The sequence below is a fragment of the Anopheles moucheti genome, chromosome 3 (genome assembly GCF_943734755.1).
Source record: "Anopheles moucheti chromosome 3, idAnoMoucSN_F20_07, whole genome shotgun sequence".
NCBI classification, from domain to species: Eukaryota; Metazoa; Arthropoda; class Insecta; order Diptera; family Culicidae; genus Anopheles; species Anopheles moucheti.
Window position 1 is genome coordinate 11,305,934 of NC_069141.1, and position 23,780 is coordinate 11,329,713.

Sequence of the window (23,780 nt, forward strand, 5' to 3'; positions counted from 1 at the left end):
TGAGCTTTACATCTCGATCTGCACGAATGATAGTGCGAATTGAAGCATCCTTGCACCTGGAGAGTTCTGACATTACTTATAAAAACTTTGAATATGTTCGATTCAGAGAAAGATGATCCATTTTTCGCATAATTTGGTAACAATTGTTAAATCTACAAATGAAATAGGACATACCTACTTCAATTCATTGAACTAAAAATCAACCCTTAGCCGATAGTTCTTAGCCGAGTTTTAAGCCCAACCCGAGCGTGTTTTATACCCTTGCAATGTCAAATCTTTTGTTACTTCTAACTAAATATGTTATAAGGCTTTCTCGCTAAAAAACATACTTTTTTCTGCAGTAAACTTTCATAGATTGCATCTGTTTCGGAAGTGCAAAACACCGATTTTTCCGAGCCCCCCCTTATTATCCAGTGCAAAAATAAATCTAGAACGTTCGTTACAATATTTTATGCATCCTACTTACACAATCATTATAGAGGCCTTGTTAGCCTGCGCGGTGTTTGCTTTAATCCCAAGCGAAGAAAATCAGATCCAGCCGCTAGCCGTTCACCAGGGGTGGTGGTTTTTTTTTTCTATTTCTCCTCTGTCTCACTTCCGTACAGGATGGACACAAAACACTCAGACACAGGACACGAAGAAGCGAGAGAAACAGCTACACAAAAAATCACCACTGAGCCAAGTGGCCAGTAACCGTTGGAACCGTTAAACCACCGACCGACAAGCTTTGTGTCGGAAAAATGGAAGAGATTTATTATCCTTGGCTGATGCTGCTGCTGCTGCTACTGCTGTTGCTACAATTTCCCGACTGATGAAAGAATAATATTTTCAAGTAATCCTTTTCTTTTCGTTGCCGCTTCTGCTGAACGGTTCCCGTTTGTGTAATTGTTTCGCTTTACGTTTTGTAGGTTCGGCTTTGGCTTATACTTCCGGTTGCTTTTCCGAATTTTCTCTTAGGCTCTTCACTGTAATCGTTATTTTTTAAGCAATTGTGTATTACTTTATCAGGTTTTGAGGTTTTTTTTTTTCAAACTATACCGCTCAGGTTTTCTCAACACTTTTTTTCCACTTCACTATAACTTTCACGAAGAAATTCTATTTGCATTTGATATTATTGCAAAACGATCACTGGACACTTTCTGCGCAGTTTGAGCGTTTTGAATAAACCTTGTACAAAAGCCGAATTTTTACACTTTTCACAATAATTCAACAATTTTTTTTTTATTGGAAATAAACCTTCGGCAGCCTTTTCTATTTCGGTTTCGGATTCTCTTCCGGTGCTCACTCACTAATTGAATTAGTGCGCAAAGCAACACACCTACTAAGACCACTCCGCTGGTGAAATGCTTATGCAAGCAAACAAACCCAACTACAGCCGCTTCTGGCCAACTGAATCCTTCAAGACCGGGAAATTCATTCAAATCACCTGCGACGCACCAGATTATCCTGTTAATTGTGGCCGGCTTTGCGCGCCTGTATCGATCAACCGGATCACCGGGACCCGATGGCGCCTAGCGTAAAGCCACGCGTTTAGCCTCCCGCTCCCGGCACTCTGAACCACACTTAAATTTCACCGCACCGTTTTCTTTCCACTTTCACTGACAAAATAGCACACCAATTGTGAATCACCTGTAATAAAGCCTGGAAAAGGAGAAACGAACTACTTAACGGAATTGGACAACTATCAGCGCGTGAGCGTTAGGCAGGGTTGTGTTGTTTATTTTATGGTCGCTGGCCACGCAAGGATTGGTGGGAATCGGTCTGCGGTCCCCCAGAGGGTACGGCGAAAGTGCTTCATTATTTCGATGCAAATGATTACGGTGACCTGCATTATCCTTTACCGAGACACACCACAGGCCGTTATCCGTGGCACAATGCAATGCGTCACATTGTTTGTACGGGGGAATCTTCGCTGCGCGAACATCGTCCACTGGATCTTCCCGCAAGACGCGAGGTATTGTGGAACCACTGCCGATTGTGTTTAATAATTAATGAGCCCGATTGGTTATGTATCTGCACGAGCCACTGGGTTGCTTTGACGTGTTTGCTTTGATTATTTGTTTGCCTCTTGGCTCTTCGATCGTTGCACAATCACCGCCTACTGATCACTCACAAAGCACGATGCATTTGCATTGCAGCACGGCCTGCACTCACTTTGTTCGCAAGTTCATGCGGCGAAATCTTGATTGCCTTTCTTGATTTTTCCTCGTCGAATCAATTCGATCCATACCTTTCCTTCACATACGCACACACGCACACACACGCACACACATACACCGACTGCACATGCACCCACCTACGCATACACACGGTGACACGGCACGTGAACGGAGCAGCGACGCAAGGCTGGCTGGCCAAAAATCCCGATACCGACGGCACGGAGTCCCGCGTACGAATGGCGCGTTCCGTGCCGCGCGTGGAGTCGAAACCCAGGGAAACCTCTTCCTTCTTCCTTCCTCTCCCTCCACCCCCTTCGCGGACCGAACCATCCTGCCGTTCGGCTCGCTGTTCGGCCCAAAATGGGCCAATCTTTCGCCTTCGTGTCAGCTTCGGCAACTTTACTCCCTGCGAGAGCGAGCCCGCGGCCGGAGAGAACACGCGAGAACTGGGCGCAGCATAAATTTATGTTGTGAGCGAGCGCCAGCATAAACGGGAGCGGGGTTTTCACTGAGAATTGGGCTACTTTGAAAGGGGAAATCTAAAGGAGAAGATGAGTTACCGGGATTAAAATTGCATAAAATTTCTGTTCTGTTTTGAGATAAAATATATTATTCTTCGGAGCTTTTGGGAAGTATATGCTTAACATTTTAAATTGTGAATTTATTCACAAAGCAAGCGAAAGAATGATTTTATAAATAGATGCAAGAATTCGAGATTAATGTAGAGCTCGTCTACAAAAGAGCCTTTCACAAACGTGAAGCGAATACTCTACTCTGGTCTTTCCTTTTTCCAGTTGTCGCATCATGTTGATTGGCTGCCACTAAGCCACCTAAAAATATCGTGCATTACTTCCCATTGAGGAAGATTCCAATTCTAATTTGTCAACCTGCCACGATTATGAAGCCGTTTCCACCCGGCTTCCATCCCGGTCCGTTTACGTTCGTCAAAACAAATCGACTAACAAACAGCATCGCATCATAAATTCATCAAACCTGCAGCACAACCCTTATTGGCATCTGTTACCCCTGCCGAGCGTTCATTGCAAATGGTACATAAACAATCGGCACGATAATGATGTTGGATAATGTTAATACTCCCATGCTTGCGATAAATTGTTACGATCTCCTCGCCGGCCCGGTGCGATCTGGATGCGATCTGGATCGGTGCGCCCGTCCCGTTAAGCCGTCCGGGGCATCGGGAAGAACTCAAACTGCTGGCCCCAATAAATGTAGCCAACCCGTCACGTGCAACCCTCGGAGACATCGTACCCCTACCGAATGAAACAGTCGATGCAACAAATGCATAATCACTACCAACGATGCAGGGAATCCCGAAATTTATTGCATTCGTTACGTGCCAGCATCAAAGCATCGCATCCTGCATGATGCACCCGGTTGACGAGTTTTCTTTCCCTCTGTCACGGCCACGTCAGCCACGTTGTTCGTCAGCAGTGCGTCATCGTTCACGCATCGCGCCCCGTCAAAAGGCCAACCGATATCGCCCCCAAAACTTCGCCCCCGAGGTAAGGCTCGGATCACCAAGATCGTGTGAGCAAAGAATGGAGGTCAAGGGATAATTTATCACATTCATTAATTATCTTCCATATTTCGACCGGCACTGTGCGTACCTCGCCGGAAATAGCGCACCAGCCAGTTGGAGGTTTTCTCTCGCTATTTGCCACAACCTTCTGTCTAGCGGAAGCGTAGAACGCGCTATGCGAAAAGGCAACATATTTCACGCACAAACGACTAATTAATCCAAACATACGCCACGCGCGTGGGCCGGCATGGATTGGGTTGGAAAAACAACAAGCGGCTGGGAAAATTGGGAAAACTGTCCCGATATCCGGAAAAGCCAATTGCAATCCGCTCTTCTGCGGATCGATTGAAGCTGCAAGTTTGTTTTGTTATCGTGGGGCACACACATTATGGTGACGATTTGATGGCAGTTTGATGATGGCTATGAGCACGAGGGCAATATGATTGCGTGATTTTAATTGCTGCAAATTGTAGAATCGGTACAAATTTCTGCTGTACGTCTATACAGCCCTTTTGCAATTGCTTTGTTTTATGCCGAACTCTTGTATCGTGGTGTCTTTTTATGAGTCGTTTTATGATGCCCAGGAATTGTAAGATCAAGAGACCTTTCAATACTTTTTTGCGCTACTGAGACCACCTTTCAAGGACTTCGCCCAGATCATCCGGTGTGTGAGCGCACCGTTTCAAGTGGTGCAATTGGAAGCGATGCATAAAATTTAATATTCCTAGCCAATGAAATGCGCTAATGAGATTGCAGACTGCGTGACACGTTGGCTAGAAGTGCTTGAAATGTTTCAATCGAACCAATCTTCACACGCTTTAGTATGTGTAGGTATGTATCTCTTTAATTGGAGAGTCTGTCGTCTAAATGTTAATATTCTGCATGCGAACTACTTCAAGTTAATTCCTTTAAGTAATTAAGTTTCTAGCTTTCGACATCTTTAAGTGCCAGTTGGTTTAAGGTGTTGGATTAAATAAAAGAAAGATTTATGGTGATTAAATTGTAGATTTCCAACACACAAATCATTCTTCAACTAGGAGTCTTTAATTACACAAATAAAGATGTTAATGCTTCTTTAACTATTAGACTACCTTCGGACAAACATATTACATGTTAATAAATACCCTAACAGATAGTAGTATGGCATGTTCCACAACCGTGTCCGTGTGTGAAAAGAGTCTCTTCTTCCCAGTGCGATCGGCAAGAACGAAGCCTCCGGTAAGGATTTAAAATCAATAAAAAAGAGGTTGTTGCAAAATTAATGGCGACCATTTAAATAGCTACCACCACCATTACTACCACCATTTTGATAGCGGTTCACATCTTAAGTTGGGCTGTGTAAGCGGAAAAAAGGCATTACCTATCGGCCACGTTCCGTCGCCAGCCACCAGCCAGGTAGGAGGCGTGCATATTCGTGGCGCTACGGCAGCATAACTAGAGCACGACTCGTCCGCGACCCGGTCGTCCTCGAGCGCGCCCGCTGCACCCTGGGAACTTTTCGACGGATGGAAAGTTAATTTTTATTACACTCATAAATAATGGTGCAATCAGTTTGCGCACGAAGAACTTCACCTACGTATGCGACTGGGGTTGCTGCCATTACAGGGGCGCTGTGAGAGGATGACAGTGTGTCGCTGTGGCTGATGCTGTGCCGAGGGACGGAAAGGGAAGCACGCTGGGGAGCTGGGTACGATGAAGGCTGGTGTGTAAATGATTGTGGTTCGGGCAGAGTTTTGTTAAGTGATACTTGCAATGAACTTCACTTGGTCGTACTCAAGAACCTAAAGGGCAGAAGTTTTTAAATCATCTACATACTACTAGCGCGCTGCCTTTTGTGATTTACCACGGATGATGCAAGGAGCTTGCCATATTTCTTCAACATGTGTATCGTTAAATTTATCAATGACAAACATTTTTGTCAAAAAAAAGTCTGGTTTTCGTTCTAAAATATTTTTCCAATCGATTTTCCTTTTCATCGTCGCTTGTCGCGTAAGTAAATGATTGAATTTCCTTCCCCAACAATGACATCCCCACCATAAATAGAATGGGCGAACCTTGGGAAAACCCCTTCTCGCACCTGAACTGCGGCACCCGAAGAAACCGTACCAAAACTTCCGCAAAAGTTAACGAGCAGCAAACAATAATTGGCTGTTCCGGGAAGATACATTTATTTCGCACAACCTTTCTTTTGTCAAAATCACATGCAACTTCCGATCGGGGCATTGCGGGGCATATGGTTGGGTATTCGCACATTTTACATCACTTTCCACGGCCCTCCCGAACTTCCTGCGGTGAAGGTTTGCCGACAAGACAAACATGCTGGAAACTTTTCCACCCAACAAGTTCTTGGTCCGCCCGTCCTGGTGCCTGGTTGCACAGGAGTTATGCTTAGAGCAGCGCGACGCTGCACTGGTTTCTCCAGCGTTTTCCGATAAGCATTCACACTCGCTTACTTTTGTTTGTTTTTAACGTTTGCAAACTTTGAAAATTATTCTCCTTAACGGCACCGACCAATTGCAACACCCACCACCGGGCAAGTGGGAAATATATTTTCCCAACAGTGTTGCTGGGACGCAACCGCGGGGCACATTGGGACGCATCTCCCGTGCAATGTTTGTAGCAATGTTCGCTCCAGATAAATTGGCCCCTGTTAAAGGATACTTTATAGGAAATTTTATTTCCCCCTTTTTGCACATTCCATCGAGTGGTGGAAATTGCCATTGCCCCGCCATTTTTTTTCTTTATTTTCTGTGGTGCTGAGATGCAAGCAAACAAACGAACGAATCGACGGGATTTTCCACTTTTTCTTCGAGGAAACTAATATCGATTGTCATAACGCGGGGTGGGAAAAACGACGGCTACTCGGCAGGATACCGAGCGCGCTGCACCAGCTCCAACACAAGCCGAATGGGACGAAATTGAAAACACCGTTTCACACGCTGGAGGCAATTTATTGCGGAGGCAAACTTTTCCACAAAACTTCCTTAATCATTTCTATCAATTGTAGCCCATTGCATATGGGCTCTTTTACACTCTCTTTCGCTCTATCGCTATCCCGTCTAGATTTTCGTCTCAAATGCAACAGAAGAACGATGGAAAGCGATTTAATTTGCCACTTTACGCCACATCCGGAACGCGAGCATTAAATATGAAGTCTTCCGGGCAGGTTCTGCCGATCGGTGGGAAAAACCCTCAGCACAAAAAAAAAACCCCAGTCTAAGAAAAATTCCTTTCAACCAAACAAAGAAAAAAAACCCCCACGACGGAGGGCTTTCATTCACTTGCGCACAGAGAAAAGGACGAAATTTTTATACACTTCCTTCCCTTTCCATCCGTTCCCGTCGGTTCCCGACCGACCCGTCCCCGTCTCCATCCGCAAGCTAGGCACAATGATAAACGATAACCACCAACACAAATCCAAACAATCCCGTACCTCACCACGACACACGGAGTCATCCTTGTCTTTTTTTTTTTTGGGTTCCATGACGCAACTACGTTGCCGACTAAAAACTGCCCCCGAACGAAGCCGTGGTGAAAAGCCGTGAATTGCTTGATTGGTGAGATGAAAAATGGAACCCGCCCGATGAGTGGCAGACGAATGGAACCGCTCTGCCCGGTGGATGTGGGTTTTCCACGAGTACTTTCTTTTCTTTTAGCAACGGCGGCAATGGCGGCTGAAAAGAAAAATGTGCACAAAACTTCGCACACACCACCGAAGAAGTCGAACCGAAACTGTCTTACGCTGAAGCCGCTACTACGAAAAAGGTGAAATTGGTTTAAGCAAGCAAGAACAGATACAAAAGAAGGTACACAAAAAAATCCCTTCAATAGCACACACCAAGAAAGTAAAGTACCGAAAAGGGCTGATTGTGCCAACGGTTTGCGGGAGTGAGTGGAAATTTAGGTCGATTTTTCACAGCCTTTATTTTCGTACCGCGACCACACCACTAAGCCACCGCCACCAGTCCACGGTTGGATGCGATAAAACTAAATCATGGCTTCATATATGGCCTCATTGCACCGCTTATATCGCTCTGTGTGTGTCTCTATCAATAGTGCCTCCCCGAGTGGAAAAAGGGAAAAATATTCAAGACTTCAGCAACAAGGCAACACACCGAAAAAAAAAATTGGAAAAGCTTCTCGGGAAAGTGCCTCCTCCGCAATCGTCACGGTGCGGCATAAATAGAACATTTCCTTCGCCTTGCAACTGCAAAACCGGGCAACCGGGGACTTCGCACGGGCTGTGCCACCACACCATCCGGCAACATGCTGCCAACAAGCGGACGACACGCTCTGCAGATGTTCTAGATTGTGCCGGAATGCGCGTCGATTTCGGTACGTGCAACGATGCAATTGCAGCCGCAACACTGCAGCTTCCGTCCGACCGGTCCTGGGGCAGGGCAGTAGTTCAGCGCAAAACGGTTGCCTTCTTTCCACGGTTCCGTTTCGGACACCTAGCGGCATGACACATTGACCGTTTGCGTGGTTCGCTTAAGCGTTATTTTTAGATTAATGAAGTGTCCTGTTTTCGATTTCGAGCCCCCACAGAAAGGGCTTCCATTCAGCGGACAATGTGTTTATTTTAGCTGCCGGAAGAGTTTGCGGTTCGTACCGGTTGCAGTACCGGCGGGCAGCAGCCTTTGTTGATGCATCAACGGCCAACAATGGTTAGGCTGTGTGCAGTGCAAACACATTCTGTCAACCGAACAAATCGCGAAGCTGCATTCGTGGCAGGGCGTAGTAATTGCTTGCCTGTCGACAATCAATCACATACACTTTTGGAGCATCTGTCATGAGGATTCTGCTCGAATAATCCTTTGAGAAGAAACATTAACATGCATCCTCGGTGAAGAGTTTAATTAAAAGTAGGAATCCTAAGCTGGATCACGATAGATTCGTGAATATGTGAAGAATTTCAAAAAGTCTGTAGAACCTCTAAGCATTTTATTATTCGCTAGACTCATTTTTGGAGTTTTTAACATCAATGAATTAAAACCTTTTAGTAATTACTGTATATTACATGTACATATCAAATACCCTTAAAGATTTGTGAACCAACAGAGTGTCATTAATCTTCAGGTATTTATAAACATTTTATCCTTTATATATAAAAGGTATTAAATCTTAATCAAAATGGCAGTACAATATTTTCGTTAACGCAAAAATCGATATAAATTATGAATACAAATTCCAGTTTATACACAACCTTCTCTTAAATTTTATTTTATTTCAATGGTTTTTAATTTAAAAAAATAATTAAGACTGTGTATAATTTAATTAATACGAATTAAAACAATTTCTAATCTAGAGTTGACCTAAAACGGACACACGAAATGTAAAGGGCGCTAGAGGCACTCATGAATTTTCATCTGGTTTCATTCAATATAGGATGGATTCAGTAGTTTTATAGTCAAAATTTCACACACTACGATGTAATAAAATCATGATTAATGAATCTTAAAATATTCTAGAATCCTCTTAATAGACATTCAATGTTATTCAATCAGTTTAATTATTCACCCATCATTGTACCAAACAAAATCGACGAATGATTATTACAAAACAACAAACAAATATCAATTTTTATTTCCAATCGATTTAATAATTAAAGGAAAACAGATTCCCGCGCGGAGCTGTTACCTGTACCTTTAAATTAAACTGCAAAAATAACCTTAAAGCCCTGGCTACATTCCCATAAAGCATAACAACCCACAAATTTACATTACACTGTCCAGTAACCGAATCATCGCTCGGGAGGGAACAAAACCTCAAAAAAAAGACACTAACCTACTCTCATTTCTGCAAAATTCCCTTGCTTGTCCCCCTTGTACCCAAAGATGGTACTGAATTATGCTAATTAGGATAATTATTTCACGCGATAACAGTCATTATGAGGTGTAATGGTAATGAAAATAAATGAATATTCTTGTCTTTACGCTTCTCTGCCAAGCGCTGGGGTTCCCTGGCCGGCTAAACCAAAAGCCAAAACCCTCACATCATTCACACACACCCAAAACACAGACACAATGCTCCTCGCAAAGGATATCGCCATCTTGTTAACTATGTCATCAGTGTAAGACACCGGGAGACTTTTATTTCCCCGCTCCCGTGCCGTGGCGGCGCCGTGGAAAATAGGGAAAGGAACCGCGCAAAAATGGCCCCACAGTGTGGGGGATTATGGAAATTTAGTACACTTCACCGTGATGGCCTAACCAACGGTGCCGGACACACCAGAAATTGAATAATTACAACGCAAGTGAGGAAGAAAATTTAGTCGAAAAACTTCATCCATGTTCCGGGCGGTGCCCCGAAAATTGGCCAGCAACACACTTTGGCGACACACGCACATTACAACTCCAGTTCCCACCACAAACCCCCAACCGGTGGACCGGTTTTGTGGATGCGTTCGGGTGCGTTGACATCGGTTGTAATCATCACGAGCAACGGTCAGCATTACCATCAACGGAATGTTGCACTTTTCGAAGAGTTGGTCGAATTGAATAATCAATTGCGTTGGCCGCTTCTTTTGATCGACTGTTCGACTGTCGACAGTTCGACAGGGACAGTCAAGAGTATAGAAAAGAAGTTTTTGTAGAAGAAGAAGAATTTTGTATTATAAAAGTTTTATTTCCACTCGTTGATATTGTTGTCTAAAATCAAAACTACACGATTCTGCTCGAAAGTGTCTTTAACATACCTTCCGAGAGTAGCTGCTAAATAGGAAACCGTGTCCATTCGTCTCACACATGTACCCACATCAGGGAGAGGACGTTGTATTTAATTAACTGTCGAAAGTCATTTCCGTATAATTTTACGATCAAACTTTACGATCGCATGCAATCCCATACCGCCCGAACTGTTCCCCGATGCAGTCCACCTTCGCCATGGTTTGCTACGAAAATAATACCACCTTCAGCCGCCGCACACGCACACACCCCGAATCTGGAGTACAATCAATATCTGTCAGCTGGATTGTCCCCATATTTAGTCTAGTTTGTGCCTTGGTCGTCGCATCAAAACCCGACGTCAACGAGGTTTCCTCATCACCCGGGACAGGAATAGGCACGAACGGGGTACGATCTATTTCACGTTTTGCCCGGCCCTTCCCGAAAGTCTTTTAATTCCGGACCGAGCAACGGAAACCCCAGCGGCTAAAGGTGCCTGATGAGCATTAGTTTTAAATCCACCCGAGCACTGCAGAGACATGGCGATGCCGCTCGGGTCGTGTTCTTGCCGCACACCACACCATTAGGCGAGCTCAGGTGCAACGATGTAGATCTTATCCGCGCCGTGGAATGAGGGTGCCCGGGGATCGAAAAGAATGCATGACAAAGTTGTTCGTTATTCGTTAACATTGTTCACTGTCAACGGGAAATGAGTCGAGGTGGTTGAGAGTGAGCTTTAGCTGTTCCCGACTCGGCAGGCAAAATGTCTTCCAAGACAAAGAATTCCCGCTTTTCTTTCTCCCTCTCGCTCCACAGTTGCTACTCGGCCAAGAATCTGTTGCGATAAGGATAATGAAATCGTTTTGTGCAACTATAAGCATATCGAATGACATTCCAAACACCTCACCCTGTACAGAATCCCTATCGAAGCCTTAGAATTCTAGTATGCAATTGATGTTCCCAGCAAGTCTTTTCATTTAGAAAACACTCATCGGGAAATAAATCGGAATGGCAAACCACACTCATTATGTTTTCTTATTTATGAGGCCTTTTTTGTGAGCATGACAAACGGCTTCAGCCGTTGTGTATTTTCCCAAACAGAACACCAACGGAAAAAAACCTCATCTTTGTTCGCAATGCAATTGTCCGGCAAAAATAAATGAAAAGACATTTTTTCCCCCGCCAGCTCGTTCATCACAAACATCCGTTTTGTCCGAGTAATTGGTGCCGATTTGGTCGGGAGCTCTGTTTTACGCCATTACTGTCCCTCGGTGCATCCATCAACTTTTAAATTGGATTATTGAACTTAAAAATAAAAATCCCACACACGCGTTGCGTCCAAAAATTGCCACCCCAAAGAAGCCTTTTTTTCCAGATTGTCCGGCAAACTGTCCGCTTGGGCGTCAAGCGCGGCCAACAATATATATGTATATCTGCATGGCTCAACAATGCACTCTGCGTAATTGCTCATTTAACCTATTAATGGTGCCCATTAAGATGATTGATTGTAGCCTCGCGGACAGTAAGTTGTGTCCGTGAGCAATGGTGGCAAAGTGACTCAATCTTCACCAATATGCTTTTCTAGGCATTTCTCCAACGAATGTCCAGGGTTCAGGCAGCTTTCCCAAACACAGAAAAATAACGATTATAATTGTAAGCTTTTTCGGTGCCCAATTCCAATTTACGATAGAAAAAAAAAACTTTCATGATCGTTTCGCTTGTTGTGTTTTGCTGTTTGTGGAGCATCGCTTTTTTCCCCACGAAAGTTTGCATACTTTGCCTGTTCGACCTTTTGCGCTCAGTTTTTATCACCATCTAAGCCGCGCTCGCTCAACCGTGCGTTCAAGATCTGGTCAATCGGGATTTTATGATGTGCCGTAGCGGGTTTTATTACCTTCCGAACCACACATCGTCCGTCACCGTTTTGCAGCGACCGGAAAACTCGCCCTCACAAAACTCACGACGACACGGCATCAAACAACATCCTGCGGCGCGGTGCGAGTGAGAACCGGGGTTTATGGTTTAAGCACGGATGATTGATTGCCGAATTATGGTAAAACTGTGAGCCTAGGCTGGCTAGCGTTTCGCGCCCATCTCGCGCCCCCGAGGGAACATGGATTAGATCCGGCGTGTTTGGTGACCCCGTGAGCGGGAAAACTTCGATTCTGAAACTTTACAATGTTACCGGTTGTCGGTTTTTTTTTTTGTTTTTTCGTTGCGTTTTTTTATGGTGAATCCATCAGGTTTGGTCGGAAAAATTGGACGGCTTTGTTGAAAAATCCCAAAACTAAACCGATTGTGCGCATCACGGGTTTCGGTGTGTTTTACTGCTATCCCACGAGATACGCTAATACCGACATTATTTGTCCCCGGTGTAGCTGTTGCGTAGCCGATGGCGGCGTCGCTTCTGTGACGCACGGATCTATCATTATTATTAGAGGTCCGAATCGAACGAATTGAAAGATTTATTCTTGGACTGTCGTTCGGCGCCATCGCTGATAGTGGTGGGGTTTATTTTCGATGATAGCAGTGCACCAAGTAGGCCATAATGCTATGATGCTGATTGATTGCCACTTTTCGAATAAATCGAACGATTAGACATTTGGTCATTAACAATATGTTGTTTTAAACTGAATTCTATATATGATTAAGAATAATTTTGAATAACATTTGAAGAGGATATAGTATGAGAGTCTTTACTTATATTGAAAATGAATAACTCTTCTATTAACACATTCATCTGCAAGGATTGAGCAGAGATATTCTTTAAAACGACTTCAAGTTTCAAGTTGTTGAGATATTCTAAACCAGCAATGCGTAAATTCCAATCTCGGTAAATATTTTCCACCATTGCAAACAGCTTTTGTTTATCATTATTCCACTGGCAAGACAAATTCCGATTCAGAAAATGCACTCGATTGATCTTTGTGGTCTTACCATTCGATGAAAAGTTAACCACAACCACCGCACACCAAACCACAAGGCACTCATTATGGCAGAGTCGATAGCGGAAAATCCACCAATATTTGATGTGCATGTGTGTACTGCGTGCACTGTACCACAGTCAAGTACAATTGATGTTTGAAGCAAAGAAAACTCAATGGCCAAAGTGTCTGTATAACCGCAAACCTAATTAATACATTTGGCAACTATTTGCCATTTTACGAAGAGAAGCCACACCACTTCAGATGTAAAATTTACACTTTAACTCATCGAATCGAATATCGTCCAGCGGAGCATTAAACCCGTCATGACTCATCCCAACCATTCCAGCACGCATCGAACCAAAGCCATAATCTCTCGTCCATCCATTTACCTCCCATGATCGTATCGTACGATCCCCACCAACGTTCTATCGCCGGTCGTTCGAATATCAATTTCAAATTCGACAACATTAGTGCTACAACCGCAGCAGCGGTTCCATGCCGGATGATCGGCTCTGACCACCGCTAAGGCAAGCCGACCCAAAAGATGGATGGCAATGCCCATCAGCAGTCCACCCAGAAGATGTCGATAGCCATTCCTCGTTGAACGAACGATCTGCATAAGCGTTCCGGCGGACGGAAAACAAACCCCGAACCGTTGGGTAATTAAACTATCTTGTCCATTCGTTCGCTTTATCAGACTGCAGGAAAGTGCACTAAATGAATGGTGGCTTTTCTCCACCGACGGGTGAGGGATTACAGGTTTTACACGACTCCCCCCAAAAAACCCGCCCCCGGGTGCTCCTTGGTGCCGTGATGGACTGATCGATAAATTTAGAATCTTTATTCCGTTCCATTTTTCACTCCGTTCGTCATCGTTTGCTGCAGCCACACGGCATCCGATGCAGTTGGGTTCGGATGCAGTTGCGGGTGAATGGACGAACGCTCTGTGTGATCCGACCTGTGTGATATATGGTCGGGAGAGTTTGTTTGTCTTTTGTATTGGGGCTTTTTTCTCTTTTTGTTCACTCTGTTTTCTCTAACAATTTGGGGTGTACATTTCGAACAGTCTAATATCAATAAACATCGATCTTGGGAATGGACTCATATCACGCAGCTCGGAATCGGTGTGTGTTAGAGCAAAGGTCCACTGTCATTTTGAACAGAACACAGAACAGAACGGAATGCAGTGCGGTGGACAACTCCAATGGGGCCACCGGAATCAGTCGTCATCGATAAGTGAGTTGTAGCGATTGATTTACGGACCGGAGATGGAGAACAAGAACAATCGTTAAATTAGATGATATCGATAGCCTTGCCTTCAAAAGGCGGGATGTTCTTGTTTGGTGAAATAACTTTCACTTTCACCTGAAAAATCAACATGATTTTTATCTCTTTTTATCGACAAGCTGTTCTTTGAGGAATTCTGAATAATTTATGAAAATTCCCTTCGGGTTTTTTTTACGGTAAACTGTAAGAGTTAGACGAAGTTTGCCCACTACTTCGCGCAGTCTATTAGAACTGACTACTAATTAAGCATAGAGTTCACTGCTTCAACTTGCACTGGCCGAAGGATTTAAAGTGAATGTTGGCAGCTAGGCACAACATTTTCTATTCCGAAATTCAACCCATTCACCAAGCAGCATTTCCTCATGCATTCTTGATCATTTTTTGCTACACCACAGTGCTAGGAAGTACATAAAAATTACAACCGATATGCTTTTTTTCCTCCGCTCGTGCAACCATAAGCTGTTTGTAACTTTTCCCATAAACCATGTAACCCGTTGCGACTCGTTTGCGCACCGCACGCCGATGCGTTTCTCCACGCAAGTTGGCCAATGCACAGCCCGGGATCGTCCAGTTCTGCAGTGCCCGCTTAACGCCAGTCGGATGCTGGGACGCTTGTCATCGCATGCCACTCGGCTTTTAGCAGTTACACTAGCGTCCGATTATTTGTCGCTTGCAATCAAGAATTATTGCCAATACAACACCAAGGCGCTTATGGTGTGACGAAGCAGCAGGTCGGAGAAATGGAGGATGGCAGAGAGAGAAAAAAAACCCCAACCCACCGTGGTTGCAGCTCTTTAAGGTTGTGACACAGTGGTGCAGTTGATAAGGGTTGTTGTCCCGCTTTTCGGGAAGCAAAACTTCACGAAAGCTTTATAAGCTTATTTAATTATAATAATGTTAAAACAGTCTACATTAAACACATTTTCAAACCAGATTTTTTGTATATTACATTGAAGCAGCTTAGGGTAGCTGATAAAACATTAAAACTATTCGAAACTATTTGGGGTTCTCTTCAATAAAAGAAACAAATTTAAATAACTCCACATATCCAATTGTTACAGAGACACTGTAAAACGCATTCATACACTTTCCTGTGCGAATTTTTCGTCTACCATCCTGCCCGGCACCAGCATCCCATTACCAGACGAAAGCGGACTGGCCGCTACCCAAAACCCAATTTCCGACTTACGCAGGGTTATCGGGCGATATGAAGAAGTAATATTTTATTAACTACTGCAACATTTGCAACGCTCCACGTCCACGACACCGGCGCCCCTTGATAACCAGGAGGAAACGAGCTGAAGGAAGGGTTTTGTGGAAGGAGTGGCTACCCGGACCGTGCGATCGGTGTGGCGCCTTGGGTGGGCTAAGGGTTTTTGGGAGTAATTTTCCTTCACTTCTTTCCGACGGCTTTCTTTCTCGTGATCGCGTCATATCCATTGCCAAAAGTTACACCATCCTTCGCGCTGTATTACCATTCTCCACCGAAGCGGGGAGTTGGAGCGTACAAACCCCATCGTCAACTGCCGTCGTTGTAATGGAAGGGGATACAGCGAGAAAGAGAAAGAAAAAGAGAGTGAGAGAGAAGGACAGATTTTACGCAGAAGGATGCACCAAATGTCGGGTTAGGGATGGAAGATGGAAGAGACCGTACAGTAGGGACCAACTAGAAGACCATCCTTACACAAACCTTACAGCTTATGTCCGTATAAATCAACACGCAAAATAATTCCCTGCATAAATTTTTCCCCATGCAGCCATGTCCCTCTGCCCAAGAACTCGTCTAAACTCCGGTGGCATGGGAAGTGCAAGTGTCGTTTTTTTTCTTCTCAACGCTCACTCCACTTCCGAGTCGCACCGACAGGCCCCGGACACACAACTGCACTCGATCCGATCGCCGCTGCTCGCACTCTAATAATTATGATCGTTTCGCCCGGGTTTGGCCCACGGATGAATGATTCCACAATTTATTACTCTCATTCAAAGTTACAACGAAAGCATCACCGATTGAAGAACTGGCTCGTCCGCCGGTGCTGATGCTTCATTTCACATGCATAAATCTTGCAACTGAAAATGTGAAACCGTACCGGGAGAAAACTTCCACGATTAAGCATCCACCGAGCCGGTGAGTATGGTTCCAAAGCCCTCGCCACGCACGGGTCAACGGATGTCTTACAATCGCCCATTAGCCCGTTACAAAAAAAAAACGGAAAAGAAGGCACACTTCATCAGGCTTTGCGAGTGATGCCTCGACTCCACTGGGTTCCGAGTGAATTCTTACCGTGCGGCACGTGGCACCCGGTTCGAAAGATCCTGCTCAAGGGCGTGCGCCCTTTGCCCCTTGGTAGAGAGCACGAAAAGATGCTTCCATGCGCGAGCAAAAGAGCTGTCGCAGCAGCACGTCTTTTCGTTCCCAGGTGGTCAAGACCAACCAAAAGACGTATCATCATTACAGCAAAATCGAATGAAGGATGCTTCGAGGAAGAGGACACCAGAAGACGGACAGAGAGTCAGAGGTCGCATAATGTGGGTTCCGCACACTCACCTTGTCAGGTTATTCATCGGTACCACTGATAGCACCGGAACCGGACGAGCAGCATGATTCCGGTGGCAAAAGTTCGCCACTGCCGTGAGATTTATGAGCATTTATCATACCCACTGACCGCTGGAGGGTTCCCAACATTTATTATTGCGAAGACCACCTCGGAGAACACGATCCTCGAGTGGGACACAGCGATGGAAATGAGTGAAGGGAGAAGAAGCATTCAAAAAAAAAACATCACCCACTTTACGCTTCGCTTCGTGTAAGGAAAGGTGAAATTTGGACTACTTACCATAATTTGCACATCCGGGCCAATGTGTTCCTTCGCGGTTTCGAGAAACTCGTCCGTTCAACGGCACTCTGGAGAGTTCGCACTGATAAACGATGGCCACCTACCGTACAAACTTCACGGTCAGTGCCATTGTGTTCACCAAACGCGTTAATAAAATCTGCATTAACCACGCGTATGTAGCACCGTGCAAGAACCTCTCGGGAGAACCCGTTTTTGGCCAGTTTTTTAAATAGATAAATACACCGGACATCCGTTGGAGGGTAGGGATACTCGGTGGAATAGACATTTCGGTAAATTGTACCAAAGAAGCTTCCTCCCGCGAGAACGAACGTTCACGAATGAGGAAAAACACAACATGAAAATGGGAACCGCAACAATTATGCATAATGTAATGCGAAACAAAGCGAATTTTACAAGACATCAACGTAACAGAATTACAAACACGTAGACGCAACGAATTCGGATTAGGTAAAGCAGGTGTATATTCACTACAATTTCATGTCTCCCGGAAGAAAATTTGTTTTTCTGATATCGCTCTGTAGGTCCCAGCAACTGAGTCAATCCAAATGACATCTATTAACATCAGATATCGAGAAAGAAATTCTCACTACAAAGCTCAAAAATCTCACTAAAGTCATCTGAATTCCTCTTGAGATCGCAAATAAAGATATGTGGGTATTTTCCTTCAATTCTCTTCAACAATCTTCAACAATCAGGCATCTACTTACTTACTATATACTTAAGACCACAAGAAACAAGTACGCTCAATGCGATATTATTAATTCTAAGTCTAGAAATCCTTAGACAGAAGAGCTCCAAAGATTTTTTAAAATGCATCCAAAGGACAACATCATTAAATAAGTCCTGAATATATCATAAATTGTTCTAAAATCTATCATGAATAAGGAACGGTAGAATTCTCATTATTTAATGAATGTTTGTTCATGCTACCTAAAAATTGATTTAAATTATAATTATAATTATTTATTTTTAACATTAAATAACATAAACACTCGAACTCGATTCTTCGATTCCAACGACATTCTGTCCAACCAGTAATAATACCTCGTACACTAGGGGTTATTCTCAACGGAAGAATCATAACACTCAACCACCCCGTTTCGGACCATTCCAAGCATGCACTCTTTATAGCGCTGGTAATGTACAGCGATCAGTTTTGATGGATCTCCCAAGCCACCGGAACTTTCCCATCGAAATCCTTCACCCGCCTAATGTACCGCGCGCACTTGTGTCAATGAAGCGTCTGTTTCCTAATGTGGTTACAGCTTATAAATAATTTACACGTAATAAGATAGAACTGTTTACAACATAAATTTTACAAAGCTCATCCCCACTGCACAACAAAGATTCCTTCCGTTCCCGCTACACCGGGGTGGGTGGTGGTGGATGTGACACACGCACCGGCCCAAACTCAACCGAACGATGCCTTGCGTTTTATGCTGCTCAACCTCATAATCTTTTCTGCTTTTGTTTCCCTCTCTCCGGCACTCGCACTCACCTCCTACGCTGCCGGACTGAGTGTGGGTTGGAGTGGGTTGAGATGTTGGTAAGCGATGAGGAGCTAAAGAAAAATGGTGAAAAATGAATAATAACCTTCAATGAAGGCAACTTTCATCATTCATTTCCTCCCCGTTGCGCTGGCCCACTGCCCCGGCCGTTCCAAAACAGAGGGAAGGATGCAGCTTCCGTTCCGGAAAAATGGCAAAGCATCCTTCGCGGGCCCGGGCGCGAACCGGGACCACGGCGTGGCGGCATGATGAGCGCACTGACGACAGCGTCACGCGGACAAGACACCGATTGTCAGGCGAAGGCGATGTGATGAGATTAAAAAGATAAACACACTTTTTTTCTCTCCCTCCCCCTCATCAGCGCCACCCAACTCGCCGGGCACTTAACAGTAACGGATGCTGGTTACTTTGCTGCTGCTGCGTTGACAGCAGTCTGTGGCAGTTGGGTGTTTGCGGGAAACCCTGTAACGCTGGTAACGATGGGTTTTTATGCGTTATAAAGCGATCAATTACGTGCTCGGAAATGGTAATTTGCTGTGGAAAATTTATCACCTCGCTAATACCACAGTACTTAAGTCAATCATGATCTTATCGTGGCGTGACGGGGCTGGCAGGCACACAGGGCCAGCCAACTTTTCGGGAGCAGTTTTTGGGGTGATTTGCTTTGCGGAAGTGTTGGTTTATTAAATGATGTATCGAATAATCATCCGCGGTGGTAAGATGGTAATAATCGCAGCCCATTTTTCATTTCCCCTCTTTGCACGCGGAAACACATGTAAAACATGGACTTTGTTTTATTTTTATCTTTCGCTTTTGTAGAAATGATGTTTTGTTAGAAACGAAGAAAAATAAATTTCGAGTCGAAACCCCATTAATGTGAATTGCAATATCTCATCCGACTCCTGTATCGTCCTTGTCATGCTATTCCTCAATGTGAACTTAAAAGTAATTCTATTACAAAACCACTCATAATCATTTCAAGTGCCAATGTACACAGATGGAAGCGACCGCAGAGTGTGGAATAAAAGGCGACAATGGCAAACTAAACAAAAAACTATCCCCAAAAACGGTACGGAATTTATGTTGGCTGCGTTACAAAGTATTCGCTTGACATCCTCCAGTAAATGTCAAAAGACGCGTGGTGAGGGTACGGCAGGGAGTTGCAATGTGCACTCCTGCACCAACCAGCTAACTACATCCAATTCCCTGATCGACTGAAAAGGGATAAAGAAGCGACAACCGAAAACCTCCTCCCGGTTGGAACACTTGCATGGTTATCCGCTGGTAGAAGTAATGCACCGCTGACAGATTTCCTTTCTGATTTGCCCGGCAGCAAGGCGCGGTAGCGCAACAGCACACAAAAAAACCCCCCGGTAACTGCGCGAGTTTAGAATTGAGCGAAGCGAGGAGAAAAACTGCCACTTGCCACGTCCTTGTTACTACATAGCACCCCATTAAAGTGAATTGGAGTCTGGCGACCTTCGCTCCCGGTGCAGGATGTATCATCCGGTATGCATCCGACCGACCGGTGGCGCGCTCGTCAGCAAACGTGCGATGGTGGCGGTAAATGGGGTGAAGCATTTAGCTAAAGCTAAGCTTATAAGTTTCTTCCGAACCATAAATCAACGCGAAACTACTCAGCGACTGCTTAGCTGCGCGCCGAGGTTTGCTCAGTAAATCATATCGCAACCGGTCCCGCAGTCGACTGAATGGCAAATATTTGTCCAACGGTGCTGCGTGCCGTGCGCCAGTACGCTCCATTTGGGACAGCCCAGCGACATTTGTGACCACCGTACATGATTCATAGCGACCACATGACCGACCCGAAACCTGTCCCATGCATAAAAGGGTCAATTACTTTCCGCTACATTTCGGATGGAAACAGTGTGGTGTGGGGTGTGGCCGCGTTACTGTGTGACTCCACTTCACTTAATTTGTTATGCATGTGCTTCGCTGTGCTTAAAGGTGAATATTATTATTTTGCTGCAAAAGCTGCAAGGGATGATGTGATGGAAGGGAGGGGGGGTACGCTCAGTGAACTTTAAACAGCTCTAAAACAGCTTTCGTTGCGCGTTCGGGAGACTTAGACCAGAACAATAAGAGCATTAAATGGACACGAATAATTAAATGTTCTTCCAGACACGTACCGAGCGTCTTACATACACAGCCATCCCAGCCAAGTCGCACCCGGCCTTACGCTGTCCAATGTCACGCTTCATTAGAAAATCGGCTTCTTACCCGGGGGGGGGGTAGCTTCGCGACGCTAATGTTCTCCTTGTGAGTTGACATCCTGTGTATAGCTCTTTTTTCTTTGTTACTCCCCTTTTTCGTTTGGCTTTTCGCTCTGACTCCTCATAAATCATCTGCAATATTTCTTATTCATTATCACTGTCTGCCACCAGGAACCGGGTCCGTGTCCTCGGCTGCTATCTGCCCCGTTTGCCTTCACCTGTCCAGCGGCAGGAACGGAGAAAACTTTTCCATTTTCCAGTGAAATTATGCTGTTTGCTTTTATGGGATGGCAAGGTGTTTGGCGGGGGGGTGGGACGGACTGAGAACCCCGGACGACGTTTGTCACAGGACAGATCAAACAGCGCAAATCTCTTGCTCGCGGAAAGTTGTTTGAATTGGAAACACTTTGCCGTTTGATACGGACGGGGGCCAAGTCGGACGGGGGCCAACGTTTACTTGCAGACTCATAAAAAGCTTAATTTAAATAAAAATAACACTATTTAATATCCCGCTCGTTTGTCGGCAAATACTTGTTACGAATCTTTAAGTCCAATTATGTGCAATCTGTTCGGGTGGATTTCGTTTGTTCCTGCGCTTTGTCAGGAACTGTTGGCAACTTAAGGTATTTAAAACCGGAAGGAAGCGAACGAGACGGGATCTCTGAACTTTTGAACACAGGTCAATATGCTTTTGAATGCTCTCTTAGTTAATTATGATTAAGCTTTTCTACTGCAGTTTTGTATATTATTACAAGCATTGTAAGTTATAGAGAACAATTTTTCTCGCAAATTTTAGAAAACTTCTTCTGAGAGTTTCTATATAAATCTTATATAGTTCCAGTATTCACATACGCCTCTGGGACATAGAACTCCCGATAGACTAGTCATGTCATTACAATGATACCGAACGACCCAGCCAGTAGGTAGGTTCAAATTGAGAACGGATGATGGCGTTGACAAACTGGGGAAGCGGTTTTAGCACCGAATAAGTATAGAAGTAATCAAACTTTAAAGATGAATAAGACATACAGCGTGTGAGCTTTTGACGCTATTTATTTATTTTTTAAAGACCTTTAAAAGGGACATCGTCAAAAACGGTTCCCTTGGCTTAGGAGAGTGCATTCAGGCGCACAAATCATCGAAAAATTCGTTATATAGACTTTAAGAAGTCGGAGCTTTCGGTAGGATTTCGATAGCCGGACGTTACTCCCCTTCAACGTACATTAGTAAGACACAATGAATAAATGACAATTAATTGGACACTAAAAGCTTCAACAATATTCTCGGAATCATCTACAGCTCCATGTTAGTCCTTCAGAATGATCTCATTCATAGCTAATCCTTTCGCACCTAGTCCGGTCACTCTGAAGGTGGCACCAGCTGGGTCCTTCTGGGGTCCGGTGATATTTTTTGCCGCCGTCGTTACGTAAAGCTCATCCAGCTTTGGTCCACCGAACGCTACCGAGGTGACTTGTTTGGCGGGAATTTTCATTTCTTGGAGAATTTTTTTACTGTACGAACGAAATGAAGAATATATCAGTCGAGCTATTAATCACCAAGGAAGCGGACTTTTGTCTGCATACTCTGGTGAGATTTTAACCACTTTGAAGCCGTTGAAACATGCCACGAATAGGTTTCCCTCGCTATCGATCGTCATACCATCACAGAAGTATCCCGGATCCTTACCGTCGGGTTTGAAGTCGAACCAAACTTTTGGATTTGCTGGAAAACAAATATAATCCCACCGGGATGAAAACCGCACCGCCATCGACGTGGAAAACGCAAAGCCCACAGAGCCCCAGAAGCAGCTTACCCAAATTGCCTTCCAGATCGATGTCGTACTCCTTGATGTGATTGGCGCCCGAGTCAACGAAGTAAAACTTGTTCGTGTGCCGATTCCAGGCCAATCCGTTCGATATGTACATGTTCCGATCCTGCTCGACTAGCTGCCCGGTGCGGTCACAGTAGCGCCACAGCGAACCGGTTGCCCGTTCGAACGGATTGCCAGCCGTTTCGGTGAGCATCGAGCCCACGTACAGTCGTCCCCAGGGATCGACCTTACCATCGTTGAAACGATTTTCCGCATGCTCCGCGCCCAAGCTTGCCAGCTCCCGTACGATGGTCGCCTTGGTCGCAACGCCATCCCAACGAATCACCAACAAACGGATCGTATCACCGATGACGAAGCAATCCCGGCTATCCTTCACCGGCACGATGAACGTTGCGAAACGGATGCCATCTGTCCGAATTGGGCAAAACCCCGACAATGGGAACCGCGAATGTCATAAACGGCACAGAATGGAACGCAATCCCCCTCACTCACCGATCGATGCACTGTACACCTTGCCCTGCCGGTGGTCCAACCGGTAGATCAGCGCATCGGTAAGGCTGACGTAGTACAGACTCTGGCGGGCGATGTCCCAGTGCGGTCCTTCGCCCAGCTCCGTGTACGGCGGTATCGTTTCCACTCGATAGCTATCGGCCATGGTACTCGCAAATACTCGCTCGTAGGCGAGTTTGGCTTGGTGTTTTATAGCGCTGCGGGCCCTCACCGTCCGAAGTGTAGCATTACGATAAGGTCCGGGTCGCTTATTTGTTTGTTATTTGA

At 45.0% G+C, this 23,780-nt stretch overlaps 1 protein-coding gene across 1 annotated transcript; it reads right to left on the reverse strand.

The window, feature by feature from the left end:
• Positions 1 to 22,337: 22,337 nt before the first annotated feature.
• Positions 22,338 to 23,689, reverse strand: LOC128302296 (regucalcin-like). Its single transcript, XM_053039088.1, has 4 exons — positions 23,496 to 23,689; positions 22,986 to 23,411; positions 22,756 to 22,894; positions 22,338 to 22,683 (listed from the first exon to the last, which is right to left on the reverse strand). The coding sequence occupies exons 1-4, from the start codon at positions 23,656 to 23,658 to the stop codon at positions 22,479 to 22,481; spliced, it is 933 nt and encodes a 310-aa protein (XP_052895048.1). The 5' UTR covers positions 23,659 to 23,689; the 3' UTR covers positions 22,338 to 22,478.
• Positions 23,690 to 23,780: the final 91 nt, after the last annotated feature.

Excerpts from the sequence above, each read along its gene's own strand:
- LOC128302296 (XM_053039088.1), bottom strand. The coding sequence starts at position 23,658 with ATGGCCGATAGCTATCGAGTGGAAACGATACCGCCGTACACGGAGCTG. Across the intron at positions 22,895-22,985 it reads CGATCTGGAAGGCAATTTGG|CAAATCCAAAAGTTTGGTTC; the intron begins GTAAGCTGCTTC and ends TTTGTTTTCCAG. Across the intron at positions 22,684-22,755 it reads GTGGTTAAAATCTCACCAGA|TAAAAAAATTCTCCAAGAAA; the intron begins GTATGCAGACAA and ends TCGTTCGTACAG.